This window comes from Cydia amplana, chromosome 2 (assembly GCF_948474715.1).
Source record: "Cydia amplana chromosome 2, ilCydAmpl1.1, whole genome shotgun sequence".
Lineage (NCBI taxonomy): Eukaryota > Metazoa > Arthropoda > Insecta > Lepidoptera > Tortricidae > Cydia > Cydia amplana.
This window is the reverse complement of record NC_086070.1, coordinates 23,032,272-23,051,728: the sequence shown is the minus strand read 5'-3', so window position 1 is coordinate 23,051,728 and position 19,457 is coordinate 23,032,272. Positions and strand designations below refer to the sequence as shown.

The window sequence follows — 19,457 nt, the reverse complement described above, 5'->3', positions numbered from 1 at the left end:
ATTAGAGGTTTAGCTACTTAATCGACGATATACGCAATGTCTGATTATTTGAAAATCTAGCTCATCGCTACTAGTTTCTTGTCGCCGCTTAAGCTTTCTTTAACCCTTCGACCGCCTCGACCGCCAAAGACGTTGCATTCCGACAAGGTTCACTATGCTCCTAAGGCCCAAGGTCCTACCTATAGTAACTATTCAGTTCGATGTAATTTAAACCATGTTCAATTGGAGCAGAGTCGCTCTTGCTTTGCTTCGTTCTATTTTCAAACAAGGCAAAATCAACTCTATTTCCTACAATTTAGGTTCAAATTTCAGTAACTAATTTTGGATGTTGTGTTTGTATGGCTGGGCCTTAGGATGCTATGAGAATCCGCGCACGATAAGCGTGGCACTCAAAGGGTCGTATCGTGCCACCAAAGTAAATTCTAAAACTACAGGGTGGCCAAATAAGAGGTATTCTATAAAACATAAAAAATATTAAGTATTCCTTGTTAAATATAATATGTAGGGTCAGCAATTACACATGGAAAATAATGTGAGACAAATGTCCACCTCTAGCAGCATCGCAGATGCGAACCCTTTTCATCGCGTTTTTCATCACTTTTTCACACATTTCTGACGTTATCTCAGCGACAGTGTTTCGAATATTTTGTTTTAATTGCTGAAGGTTCGTTGGCCTATTAGCATAGACACGTCCCTTTAGATAGCCCCACAGAAAAAAGTCAGGAGCTGTTAAATCAGACGATCTTGGGGGCCAGTCAATGTGACCGTTTCTCGAAATTAATCGACCGGGAAACGTTATTTTTAATGTTTCTATTGTTTTTAATGATTAAAACACGTTGTTCCGTCGTAAAACGCTCCATAATAAATTTTCCGTATCTACACAAACTAATTTTCATGCAATAACTGTCATATTTACCGCCAAAATAAAATGGCGGCAAACAACAGTTGTATACCTCTAAGTTGGCCACCCTGTAGAATGGCAAGGTCGTTTTTTGGCTGGCAATGTAGACCCCGGGAGTTAAGAATGAATGGTATACTTACGGCCCATAATAGGTAGAGCAGGTGGCGGCGGGGGCGGGGGGAGGATACCTCGGTGGTCCACATCCGCGGCGGGAATGTCTTTCACTTGGGGTATATTCTGAAAATACAGTACAGTATGAGAATGTGAATTTGAATCAATCAATCAATATATTTATTGCTTAAGATTGCTTACTTTGACATAGGAGCATAACTTAGGTACATAAAGCGGTATGGTATATTGCTATCACTGACAATCCAACCTCTAGACTGAGCTTAGGCCAATTCTTTCATGAAACCGATGCTGCCAAAAATACGGGGGTGCGGGGGGACGAGGTGAGCGAATCCCGTGCCGTGATTGGTCCGTTCAAAGACACGGACCAATCACGGCACGGGATTGACTCGAAGATGGAGTAACGCTACCGTATGTGTGGCAGAGGGGGTAACGCGACTATGCTATGTCTAGAGGTTGGATTGTCTGTGATTGCTATACATAATTACATATAAATATTACATATAAATATATTTATACATGAAGGTTAGTAATTAATGTATAATATACATTCATTATTAACCTTTTGACCGCCAATAACGTCAGCTGCGCGGCTACAACCCAATAACAACCTTCGGGCATTGCGATAAGGTTCAAACTGACGTGCCACACACGATAGGCGTGGCGTTCAAAGAGTTAAACTATGCTTTTAATTATCTAACAAAACACTACATATTTAACTAGTCACTAAGCTACATATAGAATATATAGATAAAAAGAAGTATAGAGACGCGGAATGTAGTGAAAAATATTGTATTTAGTCGCAAATTTGACAGCTGAAGTAAATGGCTCTGAACGGCGACATACCATACGTATCGTGGTAACGTGACGTCGGTTAGGTTTCCACTTGTCCAATTTCTTGGTCCAATGTGCATTGCGTCTCACTATCTCACTAAGTAAAATGTGAGACGCATAAGTTTGACAGTGGACCCTTAACCATTGGCGACAAAATACGTCTTTTTACTGTGGAGTTTTTACATTCTATCGCGACCTTTCCACCGAAAATAAAGGAGCACACATTTCATCGCTTCACTCGTCTCCGTTACAGTGGAAAAGCAACTAAAAATCCTGAGTAATAGGCGGATGACAGATGCTAGTAGGTATGCCCGGGTAAAAAAATAACAAACCATCTTTTTTATGAAAATGTAGGTTGAATATTATTAAGAATCTTAAGTTTTTTTTTAATTAACAGAAGTGAGATATTATGTGAAAAGTGAAACTACTATCGGCGTTTGAAGAACTATCAATTCACTTGACTTTCTTCCCTATACCCGTATTCATCTAGGTACCCATTTAGTGCTTCGCCGCCAAATATCATCCATAAGCCGCCCATTACTGTCCCATGTCCCGACTTTACGGTACGAACCGAACCGACACAGATTGGTCAGTTCCGATTTCGCACCAAAAAATCAGTTAAGGGCCGCGACGCATCAAGGCGAAAAAGCCCCTATTGCCCCAAAACTAAGTAGCGAGTCAGGTCTTAAATCATCGGATATCGTGTTATCTCTTTCACATCCTTGCACGACCTCTGACCGGGACTCGCAACAGAAGTGCAGGCAGTATTACACAGGCATTATTGCTTGATTGGCCAGTTGGTGCTTCGGCAAGTATAACAAAAGTAGTACCCTCGGATAGACGGGGTTCTCCGGGATAATGACGGGCTCGTGCGGCGGCGACTCGCACAGGTCCACCAGCACGCACGGCGGCGCGGGAACCGGCGCCGGCTGCGGAACCCAGCACATCAACATACTTCATTCGCAGCGCTTTTATAATAGGTGTTCGATTCACGACCTGGCCCCTATTTCACCATGGCGACAGGTGCGACAATTCGACAAATGTCACTGTTGCTGACGTCACAGGCATCCATGGGCTACGGTTACCGCTTACCACCGCGGCGGGCCGTATTCCTGTTTGCCACCATCATTGTATTATTAAAAAAAACTTTATTATATCGGCAAAAAACAGGTATTTCTCTTTCGAAGTTTATGATGATGATGATGACAATTGTCACACGATTTAATAGAACTTTCGGTAATTCTTGACAGGGAATGAGTTCTGTGTCGGAATTTCGTGATAATTGTCGTGTTTCTTGTGACAATTGTCATTAGCTTCGCAAAATAAGTACTTATTTATTGGCGATATAATGGAGTTTTTTTTTAATGAATACGTCGGTGGCAAACAAGCACACCGCCCGTCCGATGGTAAGGTGTTACCGTAGTCTATGGAAGCCTGTGACGTCAGTAACAGTGATGTCGACAATTCTCGCACCTGTCACCTTGGTGAAATAGGGGCCTGGCCACGACATCGCGCGGCGTCGAGTGGCGAGTCGCCATTAGTTGCAGCTAGACATGGGCGAAATGTGTCAGTAGAGGGAAAAGATTGATATACATCTTTTTTTCATTGGGATATGTGTCACTTTTTTATATGTTTATATCCGTGTGTAACAGTCGTCCCGCTCGCAACATCGGCACTTGCTGACTTTGAGTCATGAGAGAGAGAGAGAGTAGTTAATTATCCGAATCCGTCCGAACGACCGCTGTCGCTCGTTCGTGTTACTTCGGTCGATGCGCGACCGAGACTTCGCTTATCGCTTTCATAAATCGTCGCCGAGGGAGTGAGACGTACGGATATACTGATACATTCGGATTCGTAGGGACAAGAGTGATTCATGAAACGAGAAAGATATATATCTTTTTTATCTATCACTCCGGAGTTACCCATGTCTAGTTGCAGCGAGAGAAAAGATCGTGACATGACTTCCACGCCTATGTGTTCACCGCCGCGGCTTGTTGTCGTGGCCGCGCCGTTATTATTAGTAGGTAGGTATATGTATACAATGGACGATGGAATCACTTTAGGCTAGTAGTACTAACAATTTGTGTTACTTCGCTGTACGGGAATTTACTACTGTTAACAATATCCTTAACCCGTGGAGCGCCCTACCAAGACATGTGTGCCGGTAACTAGTATAGGAGTTCCATACTACGGTAATTCTGGGGCGCTCCACGGGTTAAGAACGCTTCATACTTTTAACACGAGTTGTAGCACGTTCAATTGAACTGTAATTTCAGTATTTAGGGTATAAATACAAAGCTAAATTACGTAGTAGTCAAATCGAGGGTAAACAGGCACCTTCTGGGCAGGCTCGCTCCATCGTAGGTCACGTCTTCGCTTCGGCTAGTCTGTGCCATGAGTAAGCCCATTTATAAGAATAATTTAAAAAAAATGTTTATGGGAAGTAGTTAGCCATTTATAAAATGTGTTTCGACAGCATAGCTATGGATTATACTTGATCGAGGGACCACTTTATGAACTACTTTCATTAGTAATATGTGTATGCAATTTTGCAGCGCGCAGGACATACCGAGGATGGGCGTCTCGGCGAAAGCACGCGGGGGCAGCGGGAGCGGGGTGGCGGCACGAATATGAGTGCCAACTGACGAAGATACGGTTCCAGTAGGCTAATAACCATTATGCTAACCTCAATCATTATGCTAGTATGGATATGCCGCGGGAATCCGGGATTCGTGTGCGATATAGGAGAGTGTTTTGGCATGTTACTGTTAATCAATTAATCATGCATTGCATATATTATTAACATTAATAATTGAAAATTTGAAATTGAAAAATTGAAAACTTAATAATTTTTTGAATAATATTTGTTCTTTAAATCATAACCAACACTGTTTTTTTACAGTCCTTTATTTTATAAACGAATTACCAACACCGAAATAGCGTTTACTTTTCGAACAGTTTTGTTCCTATCGCGGGCCAAGTGGCGTATCCATATTACCATTTCGACTTGATATCCCGCGGTGTGGCATAGAAATCCCCGATCACTGCTAATAACGTGGGCACATACCCTGGGATAGACGGGGTTCTCGGGTACGAGGTTGGGCTTGTGCGGCGGGGAGGCGGGCGCCTCGGCGAAGGCGCGCGGCGGCGGCGGCGGCGCGGGCAGCGCGCCCGGCGCCAGCACCGGCAGCGCCGGCAGTGGCGCCGGCACCGGCACCGGCACGGGCACCGGCACCGGCAAGGGCACGGGGACGGGCGTCGGCTGAAACACAAACAAGCCTTAACAAACTAATTAATTGGTTTCAAAAACAAAGATCACCTGCTTTGTTCTCACTTCATCGGAATCTTTTCCTGTATGTGGTAGTCTTTTGAATGGTCCTCGACTTCTCAGGCCGCGGACTGGACGCGAACGGTGCGCGGCGCGGCGAGCGGCAAACTTAAGATATTCATACGTTACGCTCGGCCAAATATCATCAAGGAGGAGTTTTGGCCGAAGTGTCAAGTTCCGGCGGTTCCGCGGCCGGCTCCCTGACACTGCGGGGTTGCGAACTGCATTGCAGCCATAATTGTGAGTTTTTAGTCTTAAAATATATTTTATAATAATATGTATGCTAGTTTTAAGGTAATATTTATCTTGGGCCGATAGTTGCTTGAAAATAAAGTTTTTTATTCATTCAAATAATATATGAAAAGCCTTGAGTTGCCGTGCGCCGCGCCGCGCGCGTCTTACGGCCAGTCCGCGTCCTCAAAGCCTGCTTGACCGTTATTTTTCCAATTAAAGCAGTGTTATAAGCAAATTATGACTTACAACCATGTTCCATGAGTTGTTATTCCAATGCGGCGCCTCGGGCCGGTAAGGTTCGGGTTCTTCTGAAACTAAACGAGTACCTATATTAATTATACCATATAAAATAAATTAAACCGACGATGGCAACAAAAAAAATGCAACAATTTGTTTTTAACCGTACTGTCAGTCGGGCGCCACATCACCGAAGTGTCAACAAAACTGAAATTGAACTTTATGCATATGCACGTAGGTCTATGTTGCTCTGTGGTCTGTGACGGATTAATCCGTCTTTGGCGTTGGACCTGCGATTCGGATATATCGGTCGTTGGCGTCAAAAAGGTCAGTCGCTCACAATTCGTTTTATACATCTGTATCGAGGTGTTTATATACTAACCAATATTGTTAGGTATGCTGCCATAGAAGGAGGTGGGTGGTGGCGGGTTCCCGCCGTCCGACAGTAGATCTAAGCCCGGTAACGCGTCCTGAGACTTTTGAGACATCGTACCTAGCTATGGTATCCTGGTACCTATATTATGGTGGTCGTCTACCTATGGTATGGTACCTTTAAGCAGTACAACGTCCAGGCCATAGCCTGCACATATGCCGATGACCATTCACCACTTGAATACAGGTGTTTATATACTAACCAATATTGTTAGGTATGCTGCCATAGAAGGAGGTGGGTGGTGGCGGGTTCCCGCCGTCCGAAAGTAGATCTAAGCCCGGTAACGCGTCCTGAGACTTTTGAGACATCGTACCGCTCGCTACTGCAAAGAAAAAGTTTATATGTCGAAGACTCAAGAGCAATTAGATTGGGTAACTTTGCTCAGAATGTTTAGTTAAAATTTACATTTTGATTGATTTCGAGTGCATGCAGGCGACCAAATGTAGTTTGTGAAAGTGACTCAAACCTTAACACTACGAAAAAAAAATCTGCCGCGAATGCTGAAGACTCTTGGTTTGATTCAGACACGGGACGCTTTAGTCACTTTTTCTTTGGCTTTTATATTCATTTATGACTCAAACCTTAACACAATCAGTTAATTAATTTATTATACTTATGATAAAATATTGACTAAATTCCATAAGGCACTGAAAGAAACACAGCATATTTTTTTTAAAACCACTTAACTAGTAAATTTCATAATAGCTGAAAAAGTACATTACCTGAATTGTTATCTGAATTAGCGGCATTCTCACTAGGCACCAACGTTTTCAGGAAATCGTTGATATTGAAGTCTTGGTTCTCGCTCGGCCGCGAATTTATCACTTCAATTTTATTGGCTGCAAAAAGGAAATGCGAGTTTGAGCATGAACACTTTTCCAGGCCGCACCAATCTACAAGGTTTTCCCATAAAATCTAAATATATTCCAAAAATCCAGCTTGAATGATTCATTTGAAGACAAGTCACATTTCCCAAAACTCCAATCTAATTTGAACCTTAAATCGGAATCCTAAAGTTGAAATTCTCTTGGCGCGTATGTGGTCGATAAATCATAGGTATAGTAATACCTGAAAAAGGATTAACTACCCTAAATAACAATATAAACTGGCCACTTTGTACATAATGTACCTACATTAAAGGGATGGCTTTTATTGTTCTGAGTGTAATATTATCGCCAACAGATACATCGGAGCGGCTAAAGTGTTCACAAATATCTGAATAGTCTCTAATGTCTCTTCAAGATGTTATAGTATGCACTATAACATCTTGAAGAGACATTATATGTCCAGATATTTTTGAGCATCTTCACCGGTTTTATTGCTCTGAGTGTAATACAGTCAACAGATATATCGGAGTGGAGGTATAATGTTTCTATTATCAAGATGTTATATTGCATGTTCAGATATTTTTGAGCATCTTGGCCGCTACGACGCATCAGATGCCTACTGTACTCATCAGATGAAATTGATAAAGTACGTAAAATCTATTAGAAACAGTGGATTGTGATGACGACTTCCGAGATAAGAATAATTGCAACCATATAAAAGTCAAGTTTATGACCGACGTATACGTATACGTGCTAACAAAACGAACATTCGGTATCCGGTATCCGGCAAAACAACTATCTGTTGCATCTCTAGTTGAATATTTTGTTGATGCATGACACTGGGATACATTTGTTAAAACACTCACCACTATTGACGTTGGGCGCGCTAGGAGGACTCTCGTTGAACAACGCAAGCGCGTTGTCAGAGTTGAGGAACGAGGACAGACCCATGTTGTACAATGAGCCGTCCGCTGATAGTGACGTGTTGAATGGCTTGATGTATGACACTGGGATACATTTGTTAAAACACTCACCACTATTGACGTTGGGCGCATTAGGAGGGCTCTCGTTGAACAACGCGAGCACGTTTTCAGAGTTGAGGAAGGACGACAGACTAGGGCTTCCAAATACAGGACTTCTCACAATACCGGTATTAATACCGAAACTGTCTTCATCAATACTGGGATCCCGGTATTGGATATGAATCGCTTAAAAATATATAGTTTTATTAAAAAGGGGAATTAGAAAGGCTCACTGGAATACCAGATATGTCCTAAAAGCTATTACAACAATAAACAATCAATGCCGCCATCTGCAATAATTTTATTTCACACTCCAGGTTGGCAATAATTGTATCCAATTTGTTGACTTCACCTCACCACTCACCAGTCACATTTGTAGTCTAACTTAACGAACCAGACAAAAAAAATTCAAATTTCCGTCAAAATTGGTTTGCCATTATTACAGTTATCCTTGCTCTTTCGTTTTATTTTTTGATAAAATTATAAGAACTAATTATGTTAATGTTAATGTAACTATCATCATATTCATCACTCACATAACTTCAGGATTCATCCACCACCAACCACCAATTATTTATCTGACGCATTAGGCAACGATCTTGTTTCAATAATAAAATGCGGGCTAGAAACCAGGTAGAGTTAGACCAAGTAAAGTATGCAACGATTTTGATAGCATACGCAGTACGCAGTGCAAGTGTTATTTGTACGTCATAATTTCATAGAAGTTTGACGTTTAATATAACACTTGCACTGCGCGTGCTATCAAAATCGTTGCAGACTTTTCTTGGTCTAACTCTAGATGCGTCTGACGTTTAGTAAGCTTTTTGATACAGCCGAATATAATGGATTTAAAGGGTTTATACTGCGCATTTCCCTCATTTTTTTAAATACCGGGATCCCGGTATTGCCTTTAAAAATACCGGTATTGAAAAATGCGTTTAAAAAGACGGGATCCCGGGATCCCGGTATTGGAAGCCCTACGACAGACCCATGTTGTACAGTGAGCCGTCCGCTGATAGTGACGTGTTGAATGTCTTGATGTACCTATGACACTGGGACACATTTGTTAAAACACTCACCACTATTGACGTTGGGCGCGCTAGGAGGACTCTCGTTGAACAACGCGAGCGGGTTGTCAGAGTTGAGGAACGACGACAGACCCATGTTGTACAGTGAGCCGTCCGCTGATAGTGACGTGTTGAATGGCTTGATGTATGACACTGGGATACATTTGTTAAAACACTCACCACTATTGACGTTGGGCGCGCTAGGACTCTCGTTGAACAACGCAAGCGCGTTGTCAGAGTTGAGGAACGACGACAGACCCATGTTGTACAGTGAGCCGTCCGCTGATAGTGACGTGTTGAATGTCTTGATGTACCTATGACACTGGGACACATTTGTTAAAATACTCACCACTATTGACGTTGGGCGCGCTAGGAGGACTCTCGTTGAACAACGCGAGCGCGTTGTCAGAGTTGAGGAATGAGGACAGACCCATGTTGTACAATGAGCCGTCCGCTGATAGTGACGTGTTGAATGTCTTGATGTATGACACTGGGATACATTTGTTAAAACACTCACCACTATTGACGTTGGGCGCGCTAGGAGGACTCTCGTTGAACAACGCGAGCGGGTTGTCAGAGTTGAGGAACGACGACAGACCCATGTTGTACAGTGAACCGTCCGCTGACAGCGACGTGTTGAATGTCTTATCGATGTTATAGGACACTGGAAACAATATTTAAGTTTATTCCAATAAATTCCTCCTAGTTTTAGCGGCTGATATAATCTAAATATCAATTGACTCGCGTTGAATCTACATCGACATACTCAAAATATTCATGCCTCGGTGTGCGTTCTTTTCGTGTGATGGGCATCGCGTAGATGTTTGGGTGGGGCTCAACTGTCAACTGTCTTGTCTACTAAGGCAGAGTGTTTCTAAACATACAACGTTTTTAAATCTTCAACGGTAGTCACACAATGTATTGCATCAACCCTTAAATGCATAGTGTTGCCAAATGTCTACAAAGCATTAGACAGCTCACAGATTAAGGGTTAAACAAATTCTATTTGTTCCTGTATACATATTATTTCAATAGTAAAACTAATAAATTTTCCGAATTATTACATAAATTTAGGCAGTATTTTAATTTATAAAAATTACATTTGTTTATAGACGAAATGTCGGAAAACTTGGAAAAACCTGGAAGTTGATGATTCTTAGTATGTGATTTTGGGCAAATTTTTCGGGGTTTGTAATTATTTTATATTTACAAACTTTATCATAGGAACATCATAAATAGTGTACCTTTCTGATGGCAGTTAAAATTTTTCTATACCCTTTACTAATAGCTATGAATGCTAATGATTTAGCCTATTCAACTTTTAACACTGATTTCGCAGTGAAAATCGATGATATAATTTTTTTACATATATTAATTTCGGGCAAAAAGAAAAAATCATGCATTTAAGGGTTAATATGCATTAATAGGTATATACATACCATCATTATCCTCGTCGCCCGCGTTGGGCAGATCCAGGTCTTCATCAGGCCCCGGTGAGGGCACGTCCTCGTCTCTCTGAGGGGGCGACGGGGCGGCGGTAGGTAGGGTTGGTATTAGCTCGTCCAGTTTCCGTTTTAAAGCTCGCACGCGGGCTCCGAAATTCTTGTACGCCTGCATAAAAGTATGTATGAGTTTTTATTACAGAAATAGTTTACAGTACACACTTATCTAGTTTAAAGCACCCTTACAACTGTATAACTATAAATACTTTTAATTTTTATACATTAACTTAATTTACTGACTCTTTTGAACGAACATTCATGCTGTATAGAAATGGTTGACAAGGCTACTTAAACTCGCATAGCATCAATTCCAACAGAATATGTGTACTAGTCTATAACAATAAGTTTTCGCCAAGCATAGTAAAATAAGACTAGACGGTAAATAAAATTAATTACTTCAGATTTCTTATTCAATCTTATACCTTTAAACAAGCAATTCTTGTTTATTTATTTATATATTTCGGGGATTTCGGAAAAAGATTTGATATATGGGGGTTTTCGGGGGCGAAAAATCGATCTTTCTAGGTCTTATCTCTGGGAAAACGCGCATTTTCGAGTTTTTATACACTCTCTCCCAGATATTGATAATTTAAATAATACTTTTAAATAGGGAGATGAAATGACATTTCTGTGACTAGTCAGTTATACCTAACTATTTGCAATATGTTATTAGAATCATAAAATGTGGAAATCTAAAGTACTTGGTCTGCTTAAAATAAACTTGGTCAAGCAGATCTTGTCAGTAGAAAAAGGCGGCAAATTTGAAAAATGTAGGCACGAAGGGCTATCGTCCCATAGAAAATTTGAATTTCGCGCCTTTTTTACTGACAAGATTTGCTTGACCAGCTATATAAAAAAAATACTTACATAAGCCACCACTTTGACTTCACCTCTCTGAGTTGAATAGTACTGGTTAGCGGACGCAAGGAGTGCCAACAAGGCTTCCCGAGCAACTATCTCTCTCTGAAGGGCCTGGGTGTACCTCTCCACACATCCTATGCCCTCGTTTAACTCCTTTTCCACATCCTCTTTATTACTTTTATCCTCTGATATAGTTTCTGTGAAAAAATACAATTGTTATTTCAATATAAAGTTGGGACTTTAAATACCTAAATTTTCTTTTAACATTCTATGCTCGACGCAACGTCGACGCAACTGCACAGCGACGTCATTTTTCATAGCGCTAACCAGACGCCGACGCCCGAAAGACGCCAAATGTGGGGTGGCCCTTAATGTATGTAAGTAAGAGAAAATCAGATAATAATATTATGTCAAGCTAATATAGTCCGATTCCAACATTTATTAAGAAAATAATTGTTATTTCAATATTGACATTATAACTTGTATAACACTGGGTTCATGTTCCACAATATGCACAGGGTTGTGATTACTGCCAACTGGTCTTTAAACAAAAAATATTATCTTGATGTGTTTCACGTAAGAAATAATCTAATCTTACATACAATTCATTTTTTTTACATTATGTGATGCTTGACAGTAAATTTATTACAAGCTGTATCATAAATTTTAACTGACAATATTTTGGGAGGAGTTGTAAGTAATAACTAGCTAATAGAAATTTATTACTTTGAAGGAACATTACAGAATAACTATTTATTTACAATACAAGATATATCATGTTGTCTTGCAAATAAGATTTAAAATTTGACAAAGAATATAATTAATTAATGTATGTGTATTGATGAGTATGAATTAAGTACTCACCCTTGAGACCAGCACATAAGGCATCAGCATCTGACAACTGCAGATGGCTCTCATGGATATATTTCAACCTCAGGTCAGTATCGGCCTCCAATACTGCACACTGCTTTATTTTATTTACCAGTTGTTGAGGCTAGAACAATAAAAAAACAGATTACAACTTATTTAAACACAAGTAATTACTCAAATTTTCTTATTTAAATTTCACCGTAGGCAGTGAGTGCCAAGAATAGATCTACTATCTGTTTGTTTAAAAATAAAAAATATTATACTTAATTTGTTAATTTCTTCATAACCGCTACACTGGTTGTTATGATACTTTGTATTATATTATTATTATTATATTATATTATATAGCCTTTTATTTCCACAAATTTTTACATTTTCTTACAAATTACTTAAAGATTATTCTTTTAATTTGTGGTCCCTTTTTGGGTAAAGGCCTCCTCCAAGCTTTTGTTGATTATTCTTCATATTTTTATTTGGTTCTTAGATTTACTTTTGCTCGGAGGGTATACTACTTTGTATACTAGTTCTAAATACCCTAATGCATATGTACATTTCGGCTTTGTCCAGGAGATGGACAGGACAGGTTGAACACCAACCTTAGGAAATTAATCAATCTTGTAATTTTACTTACTTGAAAATCCAAAGCCTCATCGTCAGTCTTTTTAACGGCGCCGGCACTCAACAGTCCGGTCAGGTCTGAGAGGAACTCATCATCATATACAGATCTCTGCTCCCAGATTTTAAATATCCGAAGAATCTTTTGCCTTACTTTCTCTTCTCTGTAAAAAGAAATTGGATGAAACCATGTGCAACAATTTTTTTAACATAGATTATAATTATATGACATAAAATAATGAAATTAAAGGATTTATGCTAATAGTTTATTACACATTATCATTTCATCATAAACATATAAATTATCACATCTCGCTGGTCCAGCAGACAAGGGGCTGAACAACAACCAGAAGAAGTTTACTAAACTACATGAAATTTTACATTACAATTAAGTACAAAAAGTTTTATACATACAACACTTTAGTTAGTTAAGAATGTTAGCATTGTTTGGAACAATAATACATATATGTAGACCTTGGAAGAAATAATGTAAACAAACTAACCTCACAAGCGGAGTAGCTTTCTGCAAATTGAGGCCCCAGCTTTCCACGAACTCGTAGTTTTTCCGTTTGCTGTACTGGATCACATCATTCGCCAGATAGAACAACGTGAGTCTCTGCTCTACCTTCACTCGCTTCAGCACATTCAACCAGCTCGCCACTATCTTTTTGTGGTGCGCTCTTTGCTTCAAGCACCATGATGACAACCCTTGGATGCTCTCCTGAGTGTCTTTCAACTGCAGAAGCTTCTTCTCAAAGGTTAGCGTATTAAATTCTTCCGTTTCACCCATTGTAAACTAAGTTCATTACTTTTAGTGACAAATCACTGGGGTTCTTAATGTGTTATTAAAGAACATTCACACCTGGGTCTCTAAATTTATTTAAGGCATGTTTACTACACGAGTAACTACACACTTGTTCATTTAACAATATTTTTCACTAACAAAACGCCGCCGAAAACCGCGTTATGGCGTTGAACTATAACTCCATCACAAGCAACTATTAGCGAATCAGAGAAACTGGCTTTGCCTAGAAATGATAGATAAATACTTTAAGGTATTCTAAATAGCGATGCTATTGAAATGTGGTCAAAGAAACATGATCATTTGATTAACCATTTTTACTATACAACAACCGCCATTTTCTTCAATGGAGGCGCCCACAGATAAAGTAAAATTCAATTGACAATTAAGGACCCTTCACACGGTCTGCTAGAGAGCATGACAGAAGTCCGAATTGTACAAATATGCCCTTATATAGTGTGTCAAAGGTCTGTTTGATTTCAAACATAGACAGAGAATCATACTAATTTTGTCTAACACTAGTGCTAGCACCCAAAAGAAAAGGATGAGTATAGTTTTTTTTGTTCCTATTTACTGACAAGATTTGGTTGACGCAGTATAGCTTGTAATACGGAATTATACTGGGTCAACCAAATCTTGTCAGTAGAAAAAGGCGGCAAATTTGAAAAATCGCGGGTAGCAACACTACGTTTGAATTATACTTGGTCAACCAGATCTTGACAGTAGAAAAAGGCGGCAAATTTGAAAAATGTAGGCGCGAAGGGATATGGTCCCATAGAAAATTTGAATTTCGCGCCTTTTTTTACTGACAAGATTTGGTTGACCAGCTATATTCAAATATCCTGTGTCATTTATATCTTATCTGTGGAACTAACAGACTATCGCACCGCACCGCGAGAAACAGATATCTCTTTCTCGCTCTCACTTATGGATGCGACGCACCAAGGTCGCGGTGCGGTGCGATAGTCTGTTAGCACCATAGCACACTAAATTTCATCGTTCTTCGATGTATTGCTGCTTTTTGTTCGTTTCCTAGAGTCTAGGGATACCATACTTAAGTTTACTTTACATTGCTACTGAAATATCCGGCTTGACAGACTATAAAATAAATTCTTGTTGAAGATTATTTTTAGAAACATAGAGCTATTTAGATGTTATAGGCTACGCTCTCACACAGATCAGCATTGAGTGGTTCTACACGCCGGTATCCAAGTGCCCTTTCCAAAATCTGGGTAAAATATAGGAATCATTTTCATATTCTTTTATTTTTATCATCATCATCGTCTATATGTGTATGTATTTTTTTTCCTTATTTTCTCGTAATGCATGTTAATTATAAGATGTAATTTTTTTTTAAGATGTGTCCCGCCGAGTTTGTTGCCGGTCCCATATTGGGATACCCTCTTCCAATTGAGGGGGGAATGGGGGGATTTAAATCTTCTCGGAGCAGAGGTGTAGGGTTGGAGCCGGTGTAGCTTTATTTGACGTTCATAAGCGCATTGTAATTACCTATACCTACTTGAATAAACTATCTGTTATATCTTATTTTTATCTATAAAACACAAGGGTTACAGGAGTAATAAAAAACAATGTATTTTGCAAACTTATAATTTAAAATCTACACAAAATGCAACGTTCATCAATATTTCGTATAAAAAATAATTAACAACGAATATTTAATACGCTACAACACAGAGCTAACGATAGGAATGAAGCGTTTCGGTTCGGAATGAATGGACGCATGTATAGCAGAGACTAGAGTTATAGCAAAGTCATAGCACTATTTTATAGCAAAGCTAGGTGTGTCAACGAATTAGGCGCTCGCTATTTGCCTCGCAGCAACGAGTGTGTAATCGCAGTTCTCTTTTTTTTTCTATGGACTGTTAAAATATAGCCTAGCTAGCCGACGGAAACGCTATCTGTTAGAATGAGAGGTAGTCATATTTACTATCTGATTCTATGCTAAGCCCCTATTGGCTGACATGGTATAGATACCTGGCCTATTATGATAGTATAGAACTCTGCCTCATACTCTTTGGTTCTTAGCTATTCTGGCACTTGCATAGCAGATGAATGAAATCCTTAACAGATTGCATTAATCTAAAGGATATTATGTATTTTATGGGTTGGGTGAGATGCAAATACATGATGATCCAATGTAGATCCAACCGTCAATGGACTTATACTCTGGCAAACCCACTGTCAGTAGAAAAAGGCGCAAAATTTAATTTTCTTATGGGAGGACAATCCATTGGGCCTACATTTTTTAAATTCAGTTGTACAGTTGGATCAACTTGCAGCAACCGGGTTGGTAGGAGTGAGAAAGTTATATAGGTAGGTGTTACCTCCTCACTCCAACTAGCACATGCTTGCGCTCTTGCGCAACTGCAAACAAAACCGTTAGTACAGTTCGATCAAAAGGAGTAAAAATTAAATAAAGAGGAACTAAATGTTAAAAGTGGTGGCATTTCTCGTTCACTCTTGTTTAGTCGTAACAAGAGTGAAAGAGATGATAATATTAATATGATATATGCGGTAAAACTTTGGTGTTTTGCATCCATCATGTGAATGTGGCATGTTGCGTAGTATGTCGTATCGATACTCTTAGACTCAGTAACGCACTCAATTGGTTTTCAATTTTTTATTGTCGAACTGTACTAGGTTTTCGTGGCTATAATATGTTGTGTGCACCCATATTTTTATAACTTGAAGGTATCATAAGTCGGTAGGTACATCAATTTACCTACACAATGACAAGATCTCCCAAGTAGTTACTCTATAGAGAATAAATTACGCTAAATAAAGCTATGATTGCTAAATCAAGTTATTGCTTAGCTTAGCACTTTTCAGGAATCATATCCAAGCTTTGTATGTGCGTCGTCCAGAAATGTAACTTACGTTAATAATATTAAGGTTCATATTAGATAAAATAACAATTACATAGGGCTGAGAATAGCCGTTACCAAAAGCATGTAAGTACCTACACAAAAAAATAATGAGACATGTAAAGAAGTGTAAAACACTGTTGCTAGAAGTTTGACAACAAAATATGAATTTATTATTTTATTTATATTTTATTATAAGGTAGCTTACCGTAATCTGACAATGACAATGACATTTTCCACTTCTTTATGCGTCTTAATATTCTTTTGTCTATAATATAAATATAACGGGTATAAAGATCGGTTTTCCTAGGATAGCGGTGCCGTCATATAGCGGCCGTCTCCATACTAAATAATACGGCTAAATATGGATGTCGTAGTATTTGTATGGAGACGGCCGCCATATGACGGCACCGCTATCGGAGGAAACCAAAGCTTAAGTAACAATTTTTTTAACTTCAAGAATTTTAACAAATTACATAGGTAAGTCATTAAATAGTAGACCCTTACGAAAGTTAGATTTCTGAAGATTCGAAATACCTTACCTACTACCCTAAGAGAAATATTAGAAAAGTAGTTGTACTGTAATAGGACTAAGTAATACAATTTCAATTGTTATTCAGTTATCTATTATTTCTCTTATGGTTTTCTTATTATGGTCTCTAGTTTTTGAACTAAACCGACCTAATTTAGAAACAAGTTTTCAACATGCTAAAGATCAGTTTTCCTAGGATAGCGGTGCCGTCATATAGCGGCCGTCTCCATGCTAAATAATACGGCTAAATATGGATGTCGTAGTATTTGTATAGAGATGGCCGCTATATAACGGCACCGCTTTCGGAGGAAACCAAAGCTTTAGGCCCAGCCCTACTAAAAAAAAAAAAATAATGCCAGTGAACTTTGAATTTATAGTGTAGGATATAGAGTTGATTATTCTTTGTTTAAAAATCAAAGAAACAAAAAAAATATAACTATTCCTAGTCTTACGAGGATAATTGGTAATAATTTTGAATAACGTAGTATTTTGTTTCCAATTAATTAAATTGAAAATGTCAGTTCAAAAACGACAGACTACATATATGAACCATGGTACTCAATTTACTCAATACATATATGTATTATAGCTAATCCTAACTAAACTAGTACAGTATGATGGTCAAAATAAACATTCCGTTAATCCGTTTAGAAGCGAAACTCTTGTAACTATCCCAATTACAATAATTAAACTACAATCACTTTAAATGGAAAAGCAACTTTATTTTCTACGACACAAGGTTGCTTTTTGCACCTATTAGAGTTCCGCTTTTATACGTTTTGGTTTCAGATGCTTACATTTATAATATGACCAGATTACATAGGTACTTAAAATTATTAGTTTCAAAAACGAAATATCAACATCCTTAATTGACAGCGTTTGTATTTTTTATTGAGCAAGTAGAAACAGAATCAGAGTGGGTACCGCTAAAACCGTTTTTCGCAAATTGCGGGGATCTTTCTTTTTTACTCCAATGAAGGCGTAATTAGAGTGACAGAGAAAAATGCCCGCAATTTGCGAACTTCGATTTTTGCGGTTATAGCCCAGGTGTTGTAGTGTGTAAAAGCATAGAGAAATATAGTAAGACAAGAGTGCTCACTCCATACATCAGTTTTGGTACCAAAAACACTATTTTTATATATAAACATAGTCTACATCTAGCATCGAGTAGCGGAATTATCAGTACTGCTACTTGACAATAGATGTAGCACCGACCGGAAAGTCTAATGCTCAACAACATAAGACTTTCCGGTCGGTGCTACATCTATTGTCAAGTAGCAGTACTGATAATTCCGCTACTCGTTGCTAGATGTCGACTATGAAAATAATAGCCTTTTAGGTACCAAAACTGATGTATGGAGTGAGCACTCTTGTCTTACTATATTTCTCTATGGTAAAAGTGAAACAGCTGCCTTTGCTAGTCTATGCCAACATATTATTGGCTGGTTAGTAGAAAGTCAAGAAAGTGGATATTTAAACAAATCAACAAACACAAGTTATTGTCAAGACGATTGCTTCTGTTTTTAAACGTAAGTATGCGCGACAACAATTGCAAAGAACATGTAACATTGAAAAATACATTCAAAATTGTAATAAAGGCTTCGAAAATGACTGGTGTTGGTAGATCCGAAACTTGGGAGTCACTTAAGACTCGACATAGTAGACATGACTAGACATTTTAAATTTAAGCTTGAGTTTTTTTTATTTGTTATACATAGACTCGATACTTTAATTCCACTGGAGTCCTTTTAAAAGACAGTAAAATTGATTATTTTAGTAACTATTTTAAAATAGTCTTTACAGTAGGTACATGTTGCTACTTTCCCGAACTAGTGCGGGAAATGGCACTTTCCGTGCGTATGTCGAAAGTTTAAAGTGTCATATGTACTGTAAAACGTTGTACGATACACGTGCGAATAGGAATTTCCTCTTTTCCGCACTTGTATCGCGTAAATAACTATTATTGTATAATACAATTTTATCAATGCTTGCTTTCAATATCAATGACTAGTATTCAAGCTTCATAATACTGAAAAGGATTCTCAATTCCATAAAGTATCGTCAAACTAAATCGAGATCTTAAACGTAGACTCACAAGTCTCGAAGCAATACCAAGACTAAAATGACACAACTAGGGTAAACTAACCAATAATAGCCCTTTAAAGAGTAATTTTTCCCTATTTTGTAAGAAACCACTGCACTCCCTTTGACCGCCAAAGATGTGAACTGACGCTCGCGGCTACAGCTGAATATCAACCTTCGTGCATGTCGATAAGGTTCAAAGTTCACAATGGCACGTCGCGCGCCGTAGACGTAGGGATTCAAAGGGTAATATAGGTAGGGTAGGGTATAAAAAAGGTCGGAAGGGGCCAAGTATT

The 19,457-nt window shown here is 38.8% G+C and overlaps 1 protein-coding gene across 1 annotated transcript in view; it reads right to left on the bottom strand.

The window, feature by feature from the left end:
- LOC134655522 (regulation of nuclear pre-mRNA domain-containing protein 2) overlaps positions 1–14,046 on the bottom strand; it is a 107,400-nt gene extending 93,354 nt beyond the window's left edge. The window contains exons 1-12 of the mRNA XM_063510993.1: positions 13,364–14,046; positions 12,877–13,024; positions 12,240–12,369; positions 11,382–11,572; positions 10,452–10,623; positions 9,530–9,676; positions 6,819–6,935; positions 6,299–6,418; positions 5,673–5,740; positions 4,932–5,126; positions 2,695–2,793; positions 1,042–1,138 (exon numbers count right to left, since the gene is read on the bottom strand). Of these exons, the coding sequence (XP_063367063.1) occupies positions 1,042–1,138; positions 2,695–2,793; positions 4,932–5,126; positions 5,673–5,740; positions 6,299–6,418; positions 6,819–6,935; positions 9,530–9,676; positions 10,452–10,623; positions 11,382–11,572; positions 12,240–12,369; positions 12,877–13,024; positions 13,364–13,650 (1,771 nt within the window). The 5' untranslated portion in view covers positions 13,651–14,046. The remainder of the gene's footprint in view (positions 1–1,041; positions 1,139–2,694; positions 2,794–4,931; positions 5,127–5,672; positions 5,741–6,298; positions 6,419–6,818; positions 6,936–9,529; positions 9,677–10,451; positions 10,624–11,381; positions 11,573–12,239; positions 12,370–12,876; positions 13,025–13,363) is intronic.
- Between the last annotated feature and the right edge of the window lie 5,411 nt (positions 14,047–19,457).